Genomic DNA, 22,016 nt, shown 5'->3' on the forward strand with positions numbered 1-22,016 from the left:
GGGAGTTTTGTGATGTGTGGTTGATAGTACTGATTTCATGTTTCTTATTCGCAAGTTTTCTGGCCGTTGTGAGGAGTGATCATGATAAAATGCCAGAGAGGAGAGGTATGTGGTTATTACTTTTAAATAAATATTTTTATAGAAAAAAACCCATGCTTGTATGTGGGAGAGTGATAGGGGAGGGATAGGGATATTAAGTGTTTGTACAAGTCGTTATACATACATCATGAGCACAAAATCTAACACTTTGGTGTGCGAGTATTGTGTGCTCTAGTAACATTCTGGGTTGTTGAAGATGGATGCCACTAGCGATACTAGCTAGTGTGCTATGACTATCATTTCTGTCATTACATGTGCTACACCTAGAGGGAATGATGCAAATAATGCATGCACTTATAGCACACTCTGGTCTACATTTGTGGTCACCATTAAAGATATTATATCTCCTGGCCACCATTTCTGGCAAAACATGAGCACTTTCTCCCTGCCATTAAAGATACTAGCAATCCTGGTAGACATCATGTCTTTGACTTCCCCGATTATTTTGACTGTGGGAAGGGTATTAAAGGGGTAAGGGGAGGGAAAGATAGAGGGAAAAGGAGGAAGGGGAAGTTCACCTGGGAGATACAACAATCATAACACGATAATAACACAAAATTAATAATTAATGATAAAGTGGTGTGTGTCCTGGGGGGGGGGGGGATTTGCATGCCCTTCATGAAAAGAGGAAGGGGAGAGTGTGAGAACAACAGAAAATTTTTAATGTTGGGGGAGGAGTGGCAGTGATTTATTACCTTAATGGCACATCCTTCATGTGCCCCCACTCACTTTAGCAGATGATAAGAGCGTTATAGATGGTGGATGAAATATGGCTGCCATGATATCACACTGGTTGGAGTAATATACCTACATTCCTTGGTAGTGGTACTGGGAGTCAGTCTGCTGGTAGTCATTATGCGAGAATGATTACTTAAATTTGTGTTTACTGGGTTTTAACCGATTATTCTGGAATCGATGATGTGTTTTTCATACAAATAATTTATTTTATAATTATAATAAGCCATCGCCTCAGCTCTTGATCTAGGGTACAGACGCAGGAAGAACCAATAATTATACTACTACTGTCTTAGATCAAAAATATTAATTTTGTTTAGATTTCTTAGGCTTAATTAAACAATATGTTGAATTACCACTGTATGACTTTTTTTTACATATCTTGGTACAATTTAGTATTTATGAATCGTCAAAAGTTACAACAAAGTGTTGAAAAAATTCAAGTAGCTAACATAACTATTAACTATACTCAGTCAAATAAAATTATTTAGAAAATATTTACTTTAACTACTTCAGTTCGTTGTCTGATTCATTTCTAACCATATTTTTCATGAACGCAATATCCAGTTTTGAAACACTACAAAAAAAATTCTTACTTAATTGCAAGTTTTTTGGAGCTTCTTTTAAAATTACTGTAATTTAAAACATTTAATACTCACTTTGGGGAAAAAACTGCAAAAAATATTTTTGTCTTATGTTCTCTATAGAAAACATATAAATCGGTGAAGTATGGAAACAGTCAGTATTTTGATATAGTTTCATTAGTACATATTTTTGTTAAAATAAAATAAATATTCTAGTTTATTAATTTTGATAATGTGTTTTCAATAGCACTGTATAAGTTTCATTATTTATATTTTTTTAATACCAACTGTTTCTAGGTGTAGATAGATATCTAAAATCAATATTCCGTATTACTTGTTTCAAACCTTAATACTTCAGCTGCTTAAAAATTTTTGTAAGAAATTTACAGTGCCTTGTAAACAACACAATGCAGTGAGACCGAATCTAAATTCTAATGTGATTTCTTGCAGCTGCTATTCAACCACTAACAAGCTGGAAGGGAGTACGGGTAAATAAAAGATGACAATTTTTTTTTATCTATTTGCAAACAAAAATAAAAAAATCGCTGTCGGGCAACAAGCAGTGTCAGCCATACTAATGTTGTGCTAAGATGCTATCTCCTCAGAACCAAGCAGGACAGCGAAGCAAATGTGTCAGCAACTCAATGACTCCCTACTGCAGCAAACTACAGGCATAACCAAAACTGAAATGCGAATGAAGAATATGATTGCATAGGTACCTCATCTTGTTGGACGATCATCTTGCGAGAACCCTGCAACATAATTCAACATCAAAGGGCCAAAATTCTGATATCTAAAAAAAAAACATCGGAGAAAAGATCTATATCTATAATAAAATAAAATATATGTTCCAACATTCTAGCATTTGTTGTATTAACTAAAGACAACAGCTAAAAGGTAACACACACAAGAATAGAATGAATTATATATATATATATATATATATATATATATATATATATATGTGGTCATAGAAAACAGGATTTTCAAAATGGCTTCTCAAGTGTATTCTAAATGGATTTGTTATGTACCTGTTTAAAATTTAACAATTCATCTCAGTTTAAAGATTTCAATGATACAGGATAATGTTAAAAAAATTAATGATTTTAAAAAAGAGTAGCAGGACTCCCATTATATTTTATTTACGATATGTGTCACTCCAAATTATGACAAGTGCTCAGATTTTCTCAATTTCACAGAAAAAAATTCAAAGCTACTATAGGTTTTGTAAACATTAAATAAAATCAAGATACCAACTCTTGTTCTTATCAATTTGTTACAGAAATTACGACAAACTAAAACACGAAACGACAGAAAAACACATGTGTAGTATAATGGCATAGCTGCATAAGATGCCAAAATGCCCTTCTTTATTGTTCACATGGAGACTTGGCTGGCAGACCCTGCTGTCCCGGCCGAGTGTACTTGACTGGCAGTGGGTCGAGACGTGACTTCTCCGCGCGGTTTGGGCACACCGTGCGAACACAACGCATGCACCCGAGATGAGCGGGAACCTGAGCCACGGCGTCCCAAACAAAACAGCACACGCAGTGTCACGTAGTAAGTGGATTTATTATTACAGGTAGTCTATGTCCTGCATATGCATTCATTACAGAATGGATATAAAAGAGATAAGACCTCGATCACTGGTTATTTTCAAGATATTCAATCCACAGTGGGACTTGTTGGTATTAGTCAATTTTGACGTGTATGGGAATTTGTCTTTATGTTTAATGCTCAGTTGGTGGTACTGATTTGTGTATTACCTTGGAAGAAGCGATGTTGCATTAAACGTAGTCTTGGTGAAAGTTACATGTCGTCTACATGTCTGTCTTTGTGATCCGACTTTCCCATAACAGTGGTTATGGGCCCAGACAAGCTTGGTTTAATGTGGCTGTGACTGCTTGAAAGTCGTAATGCATGTCAGGAGTATAATTGCCATTGCAGTGGTCGGTATATTTGCAATTACTGCTGTTTTTTGTGATCGTGTGTGGTGTAGACAGGTGGCCATGTTTCCCGCAACAGTTGTAGGATTTCCACAACTTACGAATACTAACTTCTCCAATTGGCTATTGAGAGTAGAGACGTTTTTGACCAAAGAGGGAGTAGACGACGTGATAAATATCTCGGACATCACCAAAGGGGAATTGTCAGCGGAAGAAAGACGACAGTTTGATGTGCGTGATAAAAAGGCTAAATGGGTCATAGCTCAATGTGTATCAGATAAACACCTGGAGATAGTGAAAGGGGCAACCTCAGCTAAAGAAATGATGGTTTCTTTAAAGAAAGTTTTTGCCCGTAAGAGCCCCATATCCAAATTATTTGTGATGAAGAAACTCTTGAAATTGAAGTTTTACTCAGGTGAGCTGCAGGAACATTTCCTTGTAGTTGAGACTATGCTTAGTGAGTTAGAAGCATTGGGGGCAGTTTTAGACGAAACAGATAAGATATTGACTATGCCGGAGAAATTTAGCAGTGTTATCACAGCCATTGAGACGATGACATCAAACATAACTTTAGAGTTCGTGAAGGGACGACTCCTGGATGCAGAACTTCGAATGGTGGATGATAATATGTCACCATCCCAGGTGTCTGGCTGTTCGTTTGCGGCGAAGAGATCAAAGGTGAAGTGTTTCGGCTGTGGTGAATATGGTCATTACAAGAGACAGTATCCAGTGTTAAAGCGGAGAGGTTCGCTTTCCTATACGCCTCGGAAGGGTTTCCGTGGCGGGAGACATGATTTCCAAAACGTAAATGTTGCAGATGGAATGCTACCGGTAAGTGCTGAACAGAATTATGTGGTGTTTATAGCTTCAACCTATTTGATGAGTAACGATGAACGATCTCATGCCATTACTTTTGTGTGTGACTCTGGTGCATCCGAGCATATGATAAATACTGATTATAGGTCTCTCATGACAGGCATTGAGACATTAAAGGAACCTGTTGCTATTGTTGTAGCAGATGGAAGTAAAATGCTCGTTGCAAATGAAAAGGGAAATATTGTTTTTGATAAATGTACATTGAGAAATGTTTTGATTGTAAATAACTTGAGATACAATCTTCTTTCTATATCAAGGGTTTGTGCAGTTGGGTATCAAACAACCTTTCTTAATGATAAGATGATAATAAGCAATGAAAGTATACCTGTTCTCGTAGGTCAAAAAGTTGGTAAACTGTATGTAGTAGGGCTGAATTGTTCGGTAGTTGGAAATGAACCTGTGCCCAGTTTAGGGATGTCTACTTGGCATGAGAGGTTAGGTCACCCAGGTGAGGGGGCAATGAGAACATTGGGTAAGATGACAGGAATTAAAGGTATGGAAGCAGTAAGTGATTGTAAAGTATGTATTGAGAGTAAGTTGATTAGACAACCATTTAATTCGATAAGCCCTAAAGGAAAAAGGTGTTTTGAGATAATATGCAGTGACTTGTGTGGTCCCATTAAGCCTACTACGTTTAATGAGTATAATTATTTTCAGACTATAACAGATGCATATTCTGGTTTTTGTATGGTGTTTCTGTTGAGGAGGAAAGATGAAGCCTGTGAAAATGTGAAAAGCTTTATAAAATCAGCAGAAAGGCAGTTTTCTTCTGATAATCGTAAGGTGTTGAGAATACGATGTGATAATGGGGGTGAATTTTGTTCTGAAAGTTTTCAAGGCTGGTGTTTCAGGAAAGGTATTCAGCTGGAATATACTCCTGTCTATACACCTCAGTTGAATGGACAAAGTGAGAGAATTAATAGAACTTTGTTAGAGAAATCCCGGTGTTTGATAGGAAACTTACCTAAATACCTATGGGAGGAAGCTGTTAGGACAGCAGCATTCTTGTATAATAGAACCCCTAGGTACAATGGTCTAGTACCAGCTGAAACATGGTATGGGGGGAAAGTCAATTACCACAAGATCAGGATGTTTGGGTGTAAAGCTTTCATTAAGGACAATCATCCATCTCTGGGGAAATTGGATACGAGAAGCATTGAGGTTTACATGGTAGGGTACGCTTCAAATGCTTACAGATTTTTTGATCTAAGCAAGAGACAAATTGTAGTGTCAAGGGATGCAAAGTTTCTAGAGGATGAGACGTACTATGAATCACAATATGATGCAGAACCATTGAAAGTAAAGGGAAATGGTGTGGACAGGTTAGAAACAGTATCATGTGATATTCAAAAGGAGAGAACGTATAATGAGGGTATAGAGGAAGGAGGAAGGAGATCAGAAAGAACTAGGGTACCTCCAGTGTGGCATAAAGACTATATTACTGAGGACTATACAACGCAAATAGCATTGAATGCATGGGGGTTTCTCGATCCTAATGTTCTCTTGACAGTGTCTGATTTGAAAGATAACAGAGCCAGGGAGGCATGGGAAGATGCAATGCACGAGGAGATACGTGCCCTAGAAAAGAACCACACTTGGGAGTTAGTTGAAAAACCAAGTGGTAAGACAGTAATAGACTCCAAATGGATTTTTTTCAGAAAAAGAGGTAAAAGGGAAATTAATTAAGAAGGCAAGATTAGTTGCCAGAGGGTGTTTTCAGGAAACAAAACCAGATGAATAAATATATGCCCCTGTAGCTAGGATGCCTACTGTTAGAATTTTGTTATCACTATCATTACAGATGGGCTGGGTTATTAACCAATTAGATGTCAGAAGTGCATTTTTGTATGGAGAACTAACGGATCCAGTTTTCATGAAAGTTCCTGAAGGGATTTGTGGGTCTGAAAAGAATAAAAATCTTGTTTGCAAATTAAGGAAGGCTTTGTATGGTCTGAAACAATCCCCCAGATGCTGGTACGAAAGATTAAGCAAGGAACTATTAAGACTTGGTTGTAAGCGATCAAACTCTGATACTTGCTTGTTTTTTAAGAAGGGCTTATACATTTTGGTCTATGTTGATGATCTAATGGTTTTTTCTGATGATAAAAAAAAATTCAAAACCTTATAGTGACTTAAAAAGAAAATTTTGAAATGAAGGAAATGAGTGAGGGAACTGGAGTTTTTAATTTCTATGGGCTAGAAATTATTTGTACAGATGAAAGTATATCTATTAGGCAATGTAAATTGATTGAGAAAATATTGGAAAGATTTCAAATGAAAGAGTATAAATTCTCAGACTTGCCAATGGAAATTAAATTAGACTTACAACCTTCAGATGAATGTGACAATAATGTGCCGTATAGAGAACTTATTGGGTGTTTGATGTATGTAATGCTGGGTACTCGACCAGATTTGAGTTTTCCTTTTGTATATTTCAGTAAGTTTCGGAATTGTTTTGGAAACAGTCATTTTAAGTATTTGAAAAACATCCTAAGATATTTAAACAAAACATAGGAGTATTGTCTTAGATATTCTAAACAAGTGTGTAATGTGATAGTCATACGTAGATGCCGACTATGCAAATGATAAAATTGATAGGAAAAGTATTTCAGGGTACTTCATTAGGATATTTGGTAATAATGTGATATGCAAATGTAAAAAACAGAGTTGTGTTAGTCTATCCAGCACTGAAGCTGAATACGTAGCCTTGGCTACTGCTGCTACAGAGTGTATCTTTGTGAAAAAGATGTTGACAGAACTTTTAGAATTAAAGAATATTGAAGTAATTATGTATGAGGATAATCAATCCTGTATAAAAATGGCATGTACTCTTGAGACAAAAAGATCTAAGCATATTCATGTGAAATACAATTTTATAAAAGAGCTTGTAAAAGAGAATATTGTAAAACTTGTGTATGTTGATTCAGATAACCAAATAAGTGACTGTTTAACAAAACAGGTACCCTACTGTAAATTTGACAGATTTGTTTCTGAGTTAGGGTTGTCAAAATTGGGGGAAGGTGTTGGTATTAGTCAATTTTGACGTGTATGGGAATTTGTCTTTATGTTTAATGCTCAGTTGGTGGTACTGATTTGTGTATTACCTTGGAAGAAGCGATGTTGCATTAAACGTAGTCTTGGTGAAAGTTACATGTCGTCTACATGTCTGTCTTTGTGATCCGACTTTCCCATAACAGGACTTAATTTAGAGAAGGTAAGAAGTAAAACGAATAGAATTTCTTACACTGTATTTGGTTGGAAGAATGAGTTTTTTTTTTTTTTTTTTTTTTACTGGTGGATGACCATAGGTAAATGCATACCACAATAAAATATTATATCAGCATCAAAAGTTAATATTGTCATGTATCTAAAATTTCCAGGGATTTTTAATCACATTTAGGGACTACACTGTTGGGTCTCTGGCTGCTCTGTTCACTCGCCGCACGGTGGCATGACCGGTGATTGGTGCACGTCGTGCACACGGCGCGCTGCTGGAATGCCGGTTGGACCGTGTGTTCGGCTGTGCACTAGCGCAGTCTCTGGCTGACTTCTGGGCCGCCCGCGCGGTGTGGCCGCACGTCTGGGTGGAGGGGGTAGCCTGCTCAGCTGTCCTGGTTAGTTGTTTGTGAATTTGGTTCCAGCAACCATGGATTATTCGGGTAGGCGTTGAGTGGGAATTTAAGCGGTAGTTTGAGACAGATGGGGGCTCACTGTGGCATAGGCTATGCCTCTCGCCAGTGGCAACGACTCCCCTAGCTCGAGATGTGGCTTTTTAAGCTCACACCGAGGTTAAGATTAGTTTAAAAGAAGAAGAGTCAGGGCTAGTGTAACAGCAGTTTAAAGGTATATTTACTTTTAAGGTTGTTATTCCAAGTAGTGAGTAAGTTTATGTATGCTAAGAAGGAATGGAAGTTTCTGACACTCTCAACGATATTTTTTTTATGTAGAGTCAGTTCCTGAATAATTAACTGTTGGATAGAATATTTTGTTATGATCTTAATAAATATATACTTTTATAGAATTTAGTTTTAAATTTTTTAAATATCATTTAGAAATCTGATGCTAAGTCTATAATCATTTCAGCCGGAAATTCCCGAATGGAAAGGAAAGGAAACTATTCTATTTTAAAAATGATAAAAATAAATGTTGAAAATCTTCTCGCAGCATTTAGAGGCTCTACCAGGATAAAATTTGTAGAGAGTTGCGTCGTTTTAACCCAAAAATAAGAGGCTGCAAATTGATCACAATACACCACCATATATACTGTTATTTTATTTATTTTTAAAATTTTCCCTCAATACAATATTTATAGTATGACGCATTTCAGTTTAGATAATACATAAATGATCTGGCCTATAAATAAATATTAAATTTCTAACAAATATAGCTCTGATAATAAAATTCTAATTTTTAGGCGTAAACAATAATTTATTACCTTCAAGTTTAAATAGTGCTAGATTTAAAATGAAATTAAGATATCTTCTTCACACACTAAAAATTCTGGTGTTTATGTCTGGTAAACTTTCATTTCAAAACTTCTCAACTGATAGAGATGTCAATTTACATAAATATAGTTGCAGTACCTATAAGAAACAAAATACTTTAGGTTTTCCAGATGTATTGTTATGTGTGGGGAAAATGGGTTCGTATGATAGCCCAATTAATTTTATTGAGTTTTATTTGCTACCAATATTTACAATAGTAATTAAATTATCACTCTTAAGTCTGTTCACAAATCATGCACACTTAAAAATATCCGTTCATTAATCACTAAATATCTGTTCGGTCCGCAGTTCGCACTCTTCACTGGAGCCAGGCTCAACAGTGGTTCCACACACACAGATATCAGTGCAGAGGCAGGAGGGCGCGGGGGCAGAGGCCGCATGTGACCTCAGTGACCGTACAGGGCCGCCAGGCAGCTGAGGTAACTGGCGTGCGTCGCGGCCTTGTCTCCTGCGATCGTAACATTATTATAGTTTCAAGGTGGCGGATGCTGTAATGGCTTGCGGTAAATAATGTAGTAATACCATTGCCAGAACATTGGTCAAATTCAATTCGCATAACATATACTATTCAAAATTAAATGTTCTTTAGAAAAATATTTCTTAGCTTTGTTCGGCAGGGCTTGCGCAGACTCGGGTGGTCAGGCCGAGGACTGAGTGGCTGAAGGCGCTCCGCAAGAAGCTACAGAGTTCAAGATGTAGTTCGCCCAGTCTGTTGTAGACATGCCGGGACCGCCTGCAGTCTACCATTACTAGCCGGAGCACCGCGCCCACCCCTACTGCGGACAGCTGCCCTGACGCCGCCTACAGGGCGATACTGCATGCCTTTTAACTGAAGATGCATATTGTAATGTTGTACCCTCTGTTGAGCGAGTCTCACAGCAGGCACCCCGCAATCCGCCAGACGAAGGACGCGCGCGGTCGCAACCAGTCGCTGCTCCCGGGCAAGTGTCCCCCCACCCTCCACACACTACACTTCTCGGGCGCAAGCTGTGCCGATTCTCATTCCGGCACTTTTAACCTCATTATTTATTTATTTTAAGATTTTTTTATTTACTTTTTAACTATGGTTTCATGGCAAAGTTTGTATTTCATTTTTATTTATTTCTAAATACTTAAAATTAATATTTATTGTTAAAGCTTTTTATTTTTCCAGAATTTGTAAAATATATTAAATGAGTTTGTTTCTAGTATATCCAAATGTTCAAAAGAAATCCTTACAGTAATATTTCTATGGCTATTTTGTTTATTTTGATACCACCTACTTGTGGCTAACTCTATGTTTTCTGTCGTGCCAAACGAAAAGGACTTACGTTCCCTTTTAGAATTAACTTCTACCATCTACACATTTTTTGGGGGTGATGTAAAAATTTATATTATAACGTAACATCTAAATCTTAACCGCCATTTTGGGAGAGTAGAATATGTGTCTATGATGGTAAAAGTGTATAACATAACTATTTTGATGACTGATGTTAATAGTGTGATAATTTTATTTGATAGCGGTTTGAGTCATGGGCCTCCTTCTGGCTTTAATGTTCCAAAGAGTGAAACACTGTTAACAGAATCGCACATCACTTCATTTAAAGACAGAAATTTTATTTACCATTATTTTATAAGGTTTTGTAACCTATATATGTCTACAGTGACTGACTGCATCACATTTGGTTTTTGGACTTAAAATTTTCGGATATTCAACTTTAACTTTGAAATGCATTAAATTTTTGTCGGCTAAAATCAACTGTCAAGAAACTAGTAAAAGAAAAAATTTTAATTTTTTTAAATAAAATATTTTAATATTTAATCTTTACCTAATGTTGTTAGTTAACCTGTGTTGATTTGTAGTTAATAAGGTACGTACCAAGTTATAGGCAAACTCGTCACCAAGTCTTAATACTCAATTATGGTTGAATATGTGTTATGTGTTCGTTAAGTTACTTCATTTTTTTTATTTGAAAAGGCCAAGAATTACAGTCAGCACATATCCAAAATTTGTGGGTTATTTGTTCATCCTTAAAATTTTCTATATTTCAAGCCTTTTCACATTTACATATCAATGTTAGTTTTTATTGACAGTATGTTTGCTAAGTTATCTAATTTAATATTTTATTACTACTAATGTAAATTTATTAATCATCCATAGTAACACAGAAAGGCTAATTTAAATATCCTGACATGTTTGGGTCTTTCACCAGTTGTGTTTTCGATGACGTCAATACCCCCTTTGAGGTTATGTGGGATGCAACGACGGATGGAAGCTCAGCAGTTTAAAGCATGTTACAAAGCCCGTACGAGCAGCCATGCAACTGCCTGCCCCGTGTACACTGCGAGGACCAAGCTGAATTATAATTTAGTTAAAACTAAGTGTGTATTTGGGAGGGGTAGGGAAGACTCTTTGTACGCCTCAGGCCGAAGCCTAATGACTAATAATGCACGGTTCTAGCCATACAGGAGGGTAACATTCTTCATGTGCTAGGAGGGGATTGGCCAGCCATGGCAGCGATTGGCAACATGACTAATTCCCCTCGCTTTAACTTTAGACTAAAGCTAGATAAGCTGGGTTCAGGTAAAACCTGCTTAAACACAGGAAAAAACCCTGGGTTCATTCATAGGGAGTGCAAAATTAATGCATTAAGCGAGCTGGTTGAATACAGGAAACAGAAGGATGGTTCAGGGAGAAGTGTTTGTTGGAGTGGAAAGAAACTACTAACCAAGGGGCAGGAAATTGGACATTGCTGTCTGCAGTGATTTTAGATGGTGATTTTTTTCGGGGGCGACGTTTTGTCTATTCTCACCAGAATGTCAGCCAGCCTAACTTAATTTAGGAAGGTGTAAAATATTTTCCACCTATTAATTAAGTACTATCTTAATTAACGCTACCGTGTACGACCAACACTCGGCACTGCTAGCCAGAGCATGCCACTCGTTGGTAAGGGTATATATTTGCACTGAATGCATCAGTGAGTACAGTATGGTACGAAACCTTCCTCTATGATTACTAAAGATAACCTAATTTCAAATTGTGAGCTGCCATTGTGTGTGTTATTTGTGCTGAGGTAACTGAAATTATTGTGGGTTACTTTGCATGATGTAGCTTGCAAGTAAAAATTTCATGCCATTCAGAAGCACAAATGGCATGAAGTTGAAGCCTGCCAGGCGGGTCATGCCATCAACCATAGAGTCAGCCCTCACATAAAAGGCAGAAAACCCTACGGGTTAACACCATGTGAGGCTTTAAACCACCCCACAGGGTGGACCTCAACTTAAATATTGGGTGTAGACCAGCTGTAATCTCACAAAAACTCGACCGATTAAACGCGCTGTCTACACCCACGCAAACAAGCAGAGTAAAACAAACATTAACGGAGAATATTATGAGAATAATTCGCGCAACGTTAGGCCCTACAGGGTGTACAACCAACTTACAATGACTTGTTCTTGGATTCCGACTGCGATGCATATATTCTCAAACAAAAGCTTAACTTCATTAAAAGCAGCGGTTTTACACGCCTGATCTTACACGTCTGAATACAAAATGATTTACAACAGTAACAAAAAAACAAATAAAGATATTACAGTACGTTCACAGATAGAGTCCAAGTCCGTGGGTTGCACTCGTACCAAGAAGTTTGCCGGAAATGCAAACTGTTACTTGTTACTTGTTGGGTGACATAGCGTAGAAATTTCTCCACAGCTTTTCGCAGTTGGAAAGGTGCGCAGATTACACGTAGTGACGTCACGAAGCGTGCACAGAAACCGGTGTTAAATGGGTTGACGTCGTTATTAACTAAAACGCTGAAGTGGAGAAATTAAACGATTTAAACAAAACTTCATGTCTTCAGCATTATGAGTTCTCTTAATTACGTTTTTCGTGAAAGCTAATATTGCGGCCAATCAACTCCGCAAACGTTAAAGTCAATGTATAAATATCACTAAATCATTTAAATGATCAAAGTTCGGAGACCGAATCTTTCATTGGCGGCGCTCAATCAGCACAGATGAGTATAAAAAAAAGTTTTTTTTCAAAAATCTCGGCGCCTCGTAATATAGCACGGGAGTGCGTTAACGACGAGTCGAGGGGTGGGCAAATGGCGACGACCTTACTTGAATGTCTCGTGGTTTGCAGTTGTCGAAAGGCCCCAGCTCAGGCCCCGTTGGGTGTGCTTGCAGCCGTCTGGGTCGCGTGCGCCTCGCACACGACTGCTTCAGCGACCACACGCGCTGGCCTAACTCGCTCCCGTGCTCCCGTCGCAGATCGCGCCCACACACTCGTCTCGGTGTCAGTCATTCACGTCACAGCCGCCAGCAGCGCACTCGCGCTACGCGTCACACGACACTTGCTACCAACTCTCCCAAAAAAAGTACTGACCATTGCCAACTGTCACTTGTGCTCACTCAGGTACTGCAACCCAGCCAAAGTCTTTAACGCGTGGTACGAGTGTAATAAATATGTGCCCACGTCTCAGTGCAAATTAGATTACCCAAAAGAATATGAACACAGACTAAACACAAACTACTGCTCAGTAGGCAATACAACTAAAGGGCAACTAGAGCTAAAGAAAGAAATACGTCCTAAATGACAGTAACAGAATTATAGCCAAACAAAATTAAACTCACGTGAGGCGGGGCACACGCCTCACATGTTTGGCTATCACATGATTTAACGGGTACCCGCCAGTAGGCCTAAAATAATTTGGCCTAAAATTAGGCTAAATATTTTTAGGCTATGTGACTTTATGCCAAACAATATTAGGTCAAATGACTTTAGGTCAAATATCTTTATGCCAAACGACTTTAGGCGAAATAATTTGAGGTCAAATGACTTTAAGCCAAACAAATTTATGTCAAATGGCTTTAGGCTAAATACATCTAGGCCAAACATCTTTAGGCCAAATAAGTTTCAGAAAATTATTTTGTCACTTTATGCCAAACGCCTTTAGGCAAAATAATTTTAGGTCAAATGACTTTAGGCCAAACAAATTTATGTCAAATGTCTTTAGGGTAAAATATGTTTAGGCCAAACGTCTTTAGGCCAAATAATTTTATGTCAAATAAGTTTCCCAAAATTATTTTAGGTCTGTGATTTTTCGAATCTCAGCGCTTCCAATGTATTTTGTGTAAAATATTGAATTAAATATGTCGATAAGATCATAATAACATTGGCATATGTGCAAGAGACAGAGCTATGCTGGCACACCAAAAACAAAGATGATGGAATCCGAGATGGCGACATCCAGCAGACGAAAACAAGATGGCGGACATGAGATCAGAATCTAAGAAAATTGTGGTGAAGTCAGATTCAAGATGGCGGATATGAAATTAGGATTCAAGATGGCAGCCATAACGAAAATTGCAATGTTATATAATCCAAGCTGGCGACCATATCGAAAAGTACAACGATTATGCATACACATCCAAGATGGTAGGCGTAACGAAAAGTCAACGTTAGTGAGTGGGGCACTCGATTTCAAGAGGGCGGAATCCAAGATGGTGGAATTCAAGATAACAGCCGGAGTCAAGGTCAACCAAAATAGCCGTGATGTCACAATCCAAGATAATGGGCATGGGTTCTAGCTCCTCACTCTGACTCCAGTAGAATAACCCACATTTATATACTACATACTATTTGGTTTTATACCAAAATATCATTGACCTCGTTTAATGATATACTTGTACAATTAATATTGCACTGTATTAATTTTTTTTCTGTATGACTAATGAGTGCTCATAAAATAATTGATATCACTCAAAAACACATTCAAAACCTCGTCACTATTAAATTTTAAGGATGTAGCATAACAATTTTTTGTTGGAATGCAATTGCATTGCTCTAGTCCGTAAATGTCGAAGATTGGCGTTATTTATTTTTGAGATACAAGATCGTTTAACGTTTACCCTAGCTGAAATCTACTTAAATGCTAGTGCATGTTTCGAGTAATAACATGTGACTATTGTTACAGTCCAAAAATTAGCAGGTTATTTCAACAAGTTTAACTCTAAACACTTTTATGTTTTTGCGAAGTCTTCAATTGAGCCACAGTTGTGACATAATCCAAGGTTGTTTAAACTAATACAAAATTTTGTTCCAAAAATTATTTTTTTCTGTCATATCGTGTCCCCGAACTAAATGGGTGGTAAAATTAGATATCACCTTACACTATCATATGTGTTGTCCCAAGAAAAAATGTCTGATATTGAAGAAGCGATAAACAATCATTTGGCATATGATGTTGATGTAAAATATTTGTATGAGTTTCCACAAACACACATAACTTAAAGAAGTCATTGCAATACATATATTTTTAAAATCATTAACTGGTTTTAAGGTGGCATATTTTAACATTAGATATTACCTTTAAAAACATGACATGTATTATTTATAAATTGCCAATTCTCGGCTGCGGTCGATAATCCTTCAATATACTTAGTTGTGACAAACCATCCTCCAAAATTCAAAACAATATTAAATTTGGTAATAAAATCTGTGCCTAATATGATGTGTTTCCTAGCCATTTCACTACCGTGCCACAAATTTAAAATAAATGGCACACGTTTATTTTTCACCTAAATTCCCTAATATAAACTTTGTTAGCCCATTGTTTTTCCTGATCAAATTTTTCATAATAGAGCCCCACTACATTTTCCCAGCTCCGCAACCGAGAGCCTGGTGTGATTTCACCAGCCAAGTATAGAACATAATTTTTCTAATTTTTCTTCCCGCCTCTGGCCACGAATGCGACCAGTAACAGTGTCCGGCTTCATTACCGAGAGTGCTTTTCTGAGCACCCTCCCAGGATATCCCTCTCCGAGAGCTCAGCTTAGGTTAGCAGCTTCAGACAAGTCCCTTTTTAATGTTCCAGGGCTGTCGGGCACATATCGGTGCCCTCCCCAATACATTTCTCACAAGCTAGCAGACTCCCCCTCCATATTTTCCAGGAACTTCGCCTATAGCACTAACCGGGCCATTAAACTCGCCTCTAGGCGAGCCGGAATCAAGGACATCTCGCTGGCCACCGAAAGGCCTGCCTTCGCCAACCCATGGCGAAGATGGCAACTACTTTACATTAGTTCAGCATTGTAGCGAGACCACTGCCAGCCGGCACGACAACTCTCTCTATTTCCATTTCAGCCCGACAGAGCGCAAAGCATCTGCGCTAGTCTCTCTTGCAGGATTTTTGTGAACTAACCCCAGTCTGTTTCGCTTGTGCCCCGACAGAGCATACTGCTTTCGGAGCGCGAGTGACCTCCGATGCCCCTTAATTAGGATACTAGCAACATTTGTTATCTTTTATTTTAGTCGGCGGGGCGATCTCTCGGCCGCCACCTCCATCCAATCAGAGGCCAGTTCTCCAATTCCTAGGCTTACGGGACCCTGGCACAAGTTTTAACTACATGCAGCCCTATTGATTGATTCGTCCTTCTGTCGTCATCGTGGTCATTTCTTTCCAGTGCTTCTCACCCGCGAATCCTTTCGTGAAGCAGTCTCGCAGCGACTAGCCTAAGGGATGTGATCCAAGGGAGTCCGGGAGTGATCCCTAGTTTAATTATTTTTTAGATTGCTAGTGGCGTTAGTTCGGATTACTAGGTTATCTTGTAGCATGACTCGCACAAGGCTACTGCGAGCGCTAGTGCATTTTCAGAGTGAGTGATTTTCCTCATTTCACCCCCATAATTGAAAGGGGGAAATTCTATGCCTTTTTACCTATAGCTGGCTTTCTACTTAATTTTTTCCCTGACTTCTTGATTCCTGTTGTTTGTCACCTTAATTTCTATTCTTGACCACTGGACCTCCTTTTCATTTGGTTCCAGTTGGGTCCAAGAAATGGTTTAGGAGTTTGGTTTTTTCTCCGGCTCAAGTCCATCGCCAAATTCCGCTAAATTTGCGTTTCCTTTTTGAATGGACATGATTCCATGCGACTCTCCAGCCGACTAACCGTTGATCCATAACCTCTTCTCCTCGCTTCTAGTCACTGCCAGTGAGCAGTTAACGAAATCATAAATTGTTAAAACTAAAATAGTTACCTAAATTATATATAGTTCCACACTGGTTGGGCTAATAAACGTTTCAACTTCCTAGTTAAATTATTTATGTTATATTTTGTGAAAACTTGATTATGACAAGGTTTGTTTGGTCAAAGGAAAATGTTAAAATTGTATTCCAGGTACAATTAATAATCTATTTGTAATCGATAAGTTTTGATGGCCGGGGCCCAAATAACTTTGATCTTTGTAATTTGTAATTCTTTAAACTATCAAAAGAAAATAACGAAAACCATAATTAACAATAAAAAGGGTAGTTTTAAGCAAACATCTTTGTTTTAATTATTTCTTTAAATACAAATCATTTTCTACTTCCTCTTATGAGAAGTAAGTTTAATTATTTTTAATGTTTCTTCCTTGTGTACCTCTTAGTATACTGTAGTGTCATTCGGCCACTGAAGGCAGCTTCCAGGGCTTTTACACTAAAATTAATATAAAGCTCTCTTTAACTTCACAAGGCTAGTAACACCATTAGTACTGAAATGCATTTTTTGTTTCCTATTCCATTGATTTCTAGCAGAGTTTGTTATTTACGGGGCTTGATCTTGAAATAACTCCCAATATTTTTAAACATGGAACTGATATATAATTAACTTTACCCCGGTGCTCTCGATCATTTGTACACGATCGGTTCTAATGTATGAAGACTCAGTTACATTGTTTAATAATACAGGTAACTTCACTCTATTTACTAATAAAGTAAGTTCTGGACATACTGCTCCCTTAGTATTTACAACCTTATCGTCTGTTTCATCCATTAAGAACTTACGATCATTGTCGGCTGAAATTATAGTACATGCCCCTTTTATCTGACTATCCATGATAATATTTAATGTACTATCATTTTCCAATAATTTAGCCCCTCTTTATATCATTGGGTCATACATTAGGAACTTGCTTACATCAACAAGTTTACCTTGTTGCTCGAAATGTTAGGCACATCCTGTGGTAACTATGCCATAGTCAGATTATTTTTATTCATGTGATAACCAATGGGATTGTTTCCTCCTTTTTCGAATTCTTAAGTTAATTTTTAAACAGGGCCGGCGCGTCCATATAGGCGAACTAGGCAACCGCCTAGGGCGCCAAGTAGCTGGAGGCGGCGTAGCACGACACATAACAGCTGATATAATATGTTTAACGATTATTGAAACTAGATGAAAATTGATTTTTGTAACAGTTTGGAATGTTTATATTGATATAAGTAATTATTTAAAGTCCACGGTGACCTGTTTATGATTTGTAATAAGTAAAAAAGTAAAAAAAAAAAAAACAAGCCTGCTTACATTTGATTGTTGACAAAATCTTAGGCTCACGTGATGTATTTTGAGGCAAGGAAATTTTTTCGTGTGTCCGGCGGGTTGGGGGGGGGGGGGGATTAAGGTTTTTCGCCTAGGGCGCCAATTTACCTTACACCGGCCCTGTTTTTAAACATTAGTTTGAGTTTGGTATTTGGATTCCACCCAATTATATTATCGGCATTGTATGCCAATTTCGGTGGTTCGCTTTGCGTAGTAAAGCATATCTGTGTGTTACTTAGTTGTTCAGTGTTCATATCGGCTGAGTTCTGTATCAGTTGCGTCATAGTTACTCCGCCATTTTTCGTTTCTTGTTGACCGTAACTTGCCTCTTTCTGGCTTTCATTCACTCTTTGTCCGGTCAAATTACTATTCCTCCACTGATTCTCCTGGTTATCATAATTACGACCAAAATTATTGTTGGTTCCTGTTATACCAATTATTTCTATTGTAATTTTTTCTCAAAGTATTCGCTCATGGTTGTCTTTGTTTTCCTCCGTTGTTCTTGTTTCCTGTTCTGCCAATGTTTGTAGAGTGGTAGGTATAGACTGATTATTATTATAACGGCGCATGTCCGTCTCCCTGTTGAAGTTTGGTCGATCTAGTTTCTCAAGTCTATAGCAAGTAAGATGCGATACTGTTAAACTGTCTGCCTGTGAAATGAAGTTTATGTTTTATCAGTAGTAGTGATGTAATTGTGGCTATAAACTCCTCGTCTTCCATTTTGCAGTCTAAGTATTTTGTGCTTTCATACATATCGCTCAAGTGCGCTTCTGAACTATTAATTTCTCTGTTTTCGAAAGTTTCTGAATGTAATTGTGTCCTCAAATTACTTTGTATATGTGTATTCCAGAGTTGTATTGAAACGGACGTATCGCCCTTCGTAGTTTGCAAGCGCGCGCAATCCCCTCCCCCCTCCCCCTTCCCCCCATCTACCTTCCCCTCTTGACAGTTTTTTCTGCTGGTCATGTGGTTTTGCGTAGTGGGGTTTCCTCCCCTCTTTTTCCCCTCCAGTACTGAATGCATATAAGACCTTGTCGAGCTTATCAGAGCTTGATATAATTTTTTTAGAATCAGTTGCTACAACAAACGTAGCGGATAATGCAATTTCACTTTATTATCGTCTTTTTTTTTTGCTTATTTTGGTATTGTTGTTAAATGCTTTCATTTCGGCCCTTTCTAACCATGTTGCGTCATGAGATTTCACGGTCGCTAGTGTTTGCGGTGATCAGTTATTATTTAAATAATCTTCTTACAAAAATGTAACTTTCAATGAGTCGTTTTGATAGTTTCTTTTTGTTTAATCGTCATGCTCAATGTGTATCTGGGTTAGGTTCTCTCGGCTGCGTTAAATTTGCGTTGCTATATTTTTCTATAAACTTGCTGTTGACCTGTATTTGTATTTGTCTAGCTTTGCCATATCAAGGGATATTTCTGATACACTTAAATTGTAGTTAATTGCATTGTTGTTAGAGGGCACCCCTTTTGCTTCTTCAAGTACTTAATAGTGCATGATTTGTGTAGGAAATGCGTATGGCACATGTTTCTCTGATATAAAGATTTATTAAGACTTACAGGTCAGGACACCATTTGATTTTATAGTGCTTCCAATACTTGTCTTCCATAACGCAAATAATTTATGAGCTTAAAAGGCCATCCATCTTTGCGTGTGTATTTATTCATATTTACGTGATCTATCAAGTATTTAATCATATAGATTGTTCAGTCTGAAAATCATGTTTGACATATGTTGTGAACTTCAGACACCTATAAGAATTGTTATTTTTTTATATTTGTTTATTATGTGATTTCCTAGAATTAAGTTTAAAATAAAATACTTATGATTGATTATGATTCTGAATCAAGTAATAGTAATCATTTTTCTTATGTAACATGGTTAAGCGTGAGGTATAGTCAGGCGAACAACCTCCCTGCCTCTGCTTCCTGTTGAAGCACAGGACATTGTTAAATATGTTGAGTGAAACTTGGAGGTTGTTGTTGGTGCCCGCCCTTGGAATCGAACCCGGCACTCTTCAGTATAAATAATTTTCTAAACATGACGTATTCAGTCGTGGTGACTTGCAACAATTCCCACCAATAAAAATCTGTGTTCTTTGAGCAACTGCTTACGCAATTTAATTTTTCTGTTTCTGATGAATTAAATGTCTTACAATCTTACAATATTCTTCAAACTGTTAAAAAAAATCACATAGGTTTATCTGTGCTTTTTCCTAAGTAAATTTGCATGTTGTCTATCCATTTCTTGCGGGATGATGTAAGTAATAGGAGTTTGGATTGTGGATGGGGTCAATGAACGACTGCTCTGAACTCACAGCGACCATCTTGGTTGACCTTGACCTTCAAAATTCCTCGAAAATTCCTAAACATTTCTAAACATTTCTAAACATTTTCCTATTTCGAGAAGAAAATTCCCGTTTTTAGGGAAACTTTCCCATTTTACCCTCAAAAATTCAAAATTCAAAACTTGGAATGCGGCATTGTCTCTTGTCGCAAACTTATAAAACATTCACATAAACCTTACATATTTCCATACAAAATTTCATCCCCTATTCCCTATTGTTATTTTACACCCTTGAGGGTAAAACTTTTACAAACTTTGAATGTCATATTTATTTATATCGAATCAACAGCCTAAAAAATAAGTTTCAAGCTTCTAGCTCTAAAAATTATGATACTTTCATACAACTTTTCATCCCCCCTTTCAACCCTTTACAACCCTTTTTTTCGCATTAAAAGTAGCCTATGTCCTTTTTCAGGCTCTAGAATATCTGTGTACCAAATTTCATTTAAATCGGTTCAGTAGTTTTAGCGTGAAAGCGCGACAGACAGACAGAGTTACTTTCGTATTTATAATATTAGTAAGGATGGTTTCAACTGGATAGAGGTGGAAAATTTTTGTCAACCTAATACAGTATATATGTAAGGTATTATAGTCTGTATCCTGCATATTTAATAGCTACAAACAATTTACAGCCAAAAAATAGAGAGAACGCCTTGTTAACATACTTATTTGATACAATTAAATACTGATTTCATAAAATACAAAATACATTTCAATGTATGTAGTTTGTTTTTCTCAGTGTGATGTTTCAAGCGGTTACTTTAAATGCAATGAAAAATGCAAAGATAATTTTGAACGCTCGTTACAACTGCACATAATTATCATTTAAATATTAAATAATGGACAGCAGGAATGACATAAGCAGTGTAGTAAAAAATATTTGTTTTATGTAATAAATAATTACCAATGTGACTGTTCTCTGCCTTTTCAGTTTCCCTTCACCCATACTTCCTTCATTATATTTAACCATTCAGGGTAGGCACATAGACATACGCAGATTGATTTCGAACTATTTTCTTGTTTGCAAATTTCTAGATAGAATATTCTTCAACGAGACTTGATTTTGGCTTTTGTCACCGTGACTCACAAGTCCTAAATGTTATTTTCTGCAATAATCTCAGCAGGCGCCCTTTCATGCGCATAATTAAATTTGTATAGATCACTATTCTAGTTCCATAAACACTCATTTTCTTAATAAACTTTAAAAAATTCAGGTTAATGTCTTAATTGCACCTATGTGACATTATATATACAACTAGCTACAATACCCGGCGTTGCTCAGGCTGAACACAGCGTGTAGTTAGTAATTGTCTTCTTAATTTGAATGTCAAGTGTGAAAATTAATTTATATCACATTCAGATCCCGACAGACGTTGTTCTGCCAGTTTATAGTTATTTACCTGGTCTGTATGTAATTTAGACTTAGTAAAGCAATATAGAAAAAAACTGAAAAATAAGAGATTACTAATATTTAAAAGAGTCCATTATCTAGCTAATGCTCGGCCTGCATTGCAATGCCTCATTCAGTTTTGTTTTGTAATATGTTTGAAGTAGTTCCACATATACAAATCATC

The 22,016-nt window shown here is 37.3% G+C and overlaps 1 protein-coding gene across 7 annotated transcripts in view; it reads right to left on the minus strand.

Annotated features, from left to right (window-relative positions):
• Positions 1–22,016, minus strand: part of LOC134541693 (calcium uptake protein 3, mitochondrial) — a 173,427-nt gene that overhangs the window by 13,219 nt on the left and 138,192 nt on the right. For 3 of the 7 annotated variants that reach the window (XM_063385315.1, XM_063385318.1, XM_063385321.1), the window contains one exon: positions 2,138–2,170. The exons of the other annotated variants lie outside the window; for them this stretch is intronic. In XM_063385315.1, the coding sequence (XP_063241385.1) occupies positions 2,138–2,170 (33 nt within the window). The remainder of the gene's footprint in view (positions 1–2,137; positions 2,171–22,016) is intronic. 7 annotated transcript variants of the gene reach the window in all.

This window comes from Bacillus rossius (genome assembly GCF_032445375.1).
Source record: "Bacillus rossius redtenbacheri isolate Brsri chromosome 4 unlocalized genomic scaffold, Brsri_v3 Brsri_v3_scf4_1, whole genome shotgun sequence".
Lineage (NCBI taxonomy): Eukaryota > Metazoa > Arthropoda > Insecta > Phasmatodea > Bacillidae > Bacillus > Bacillus rossius.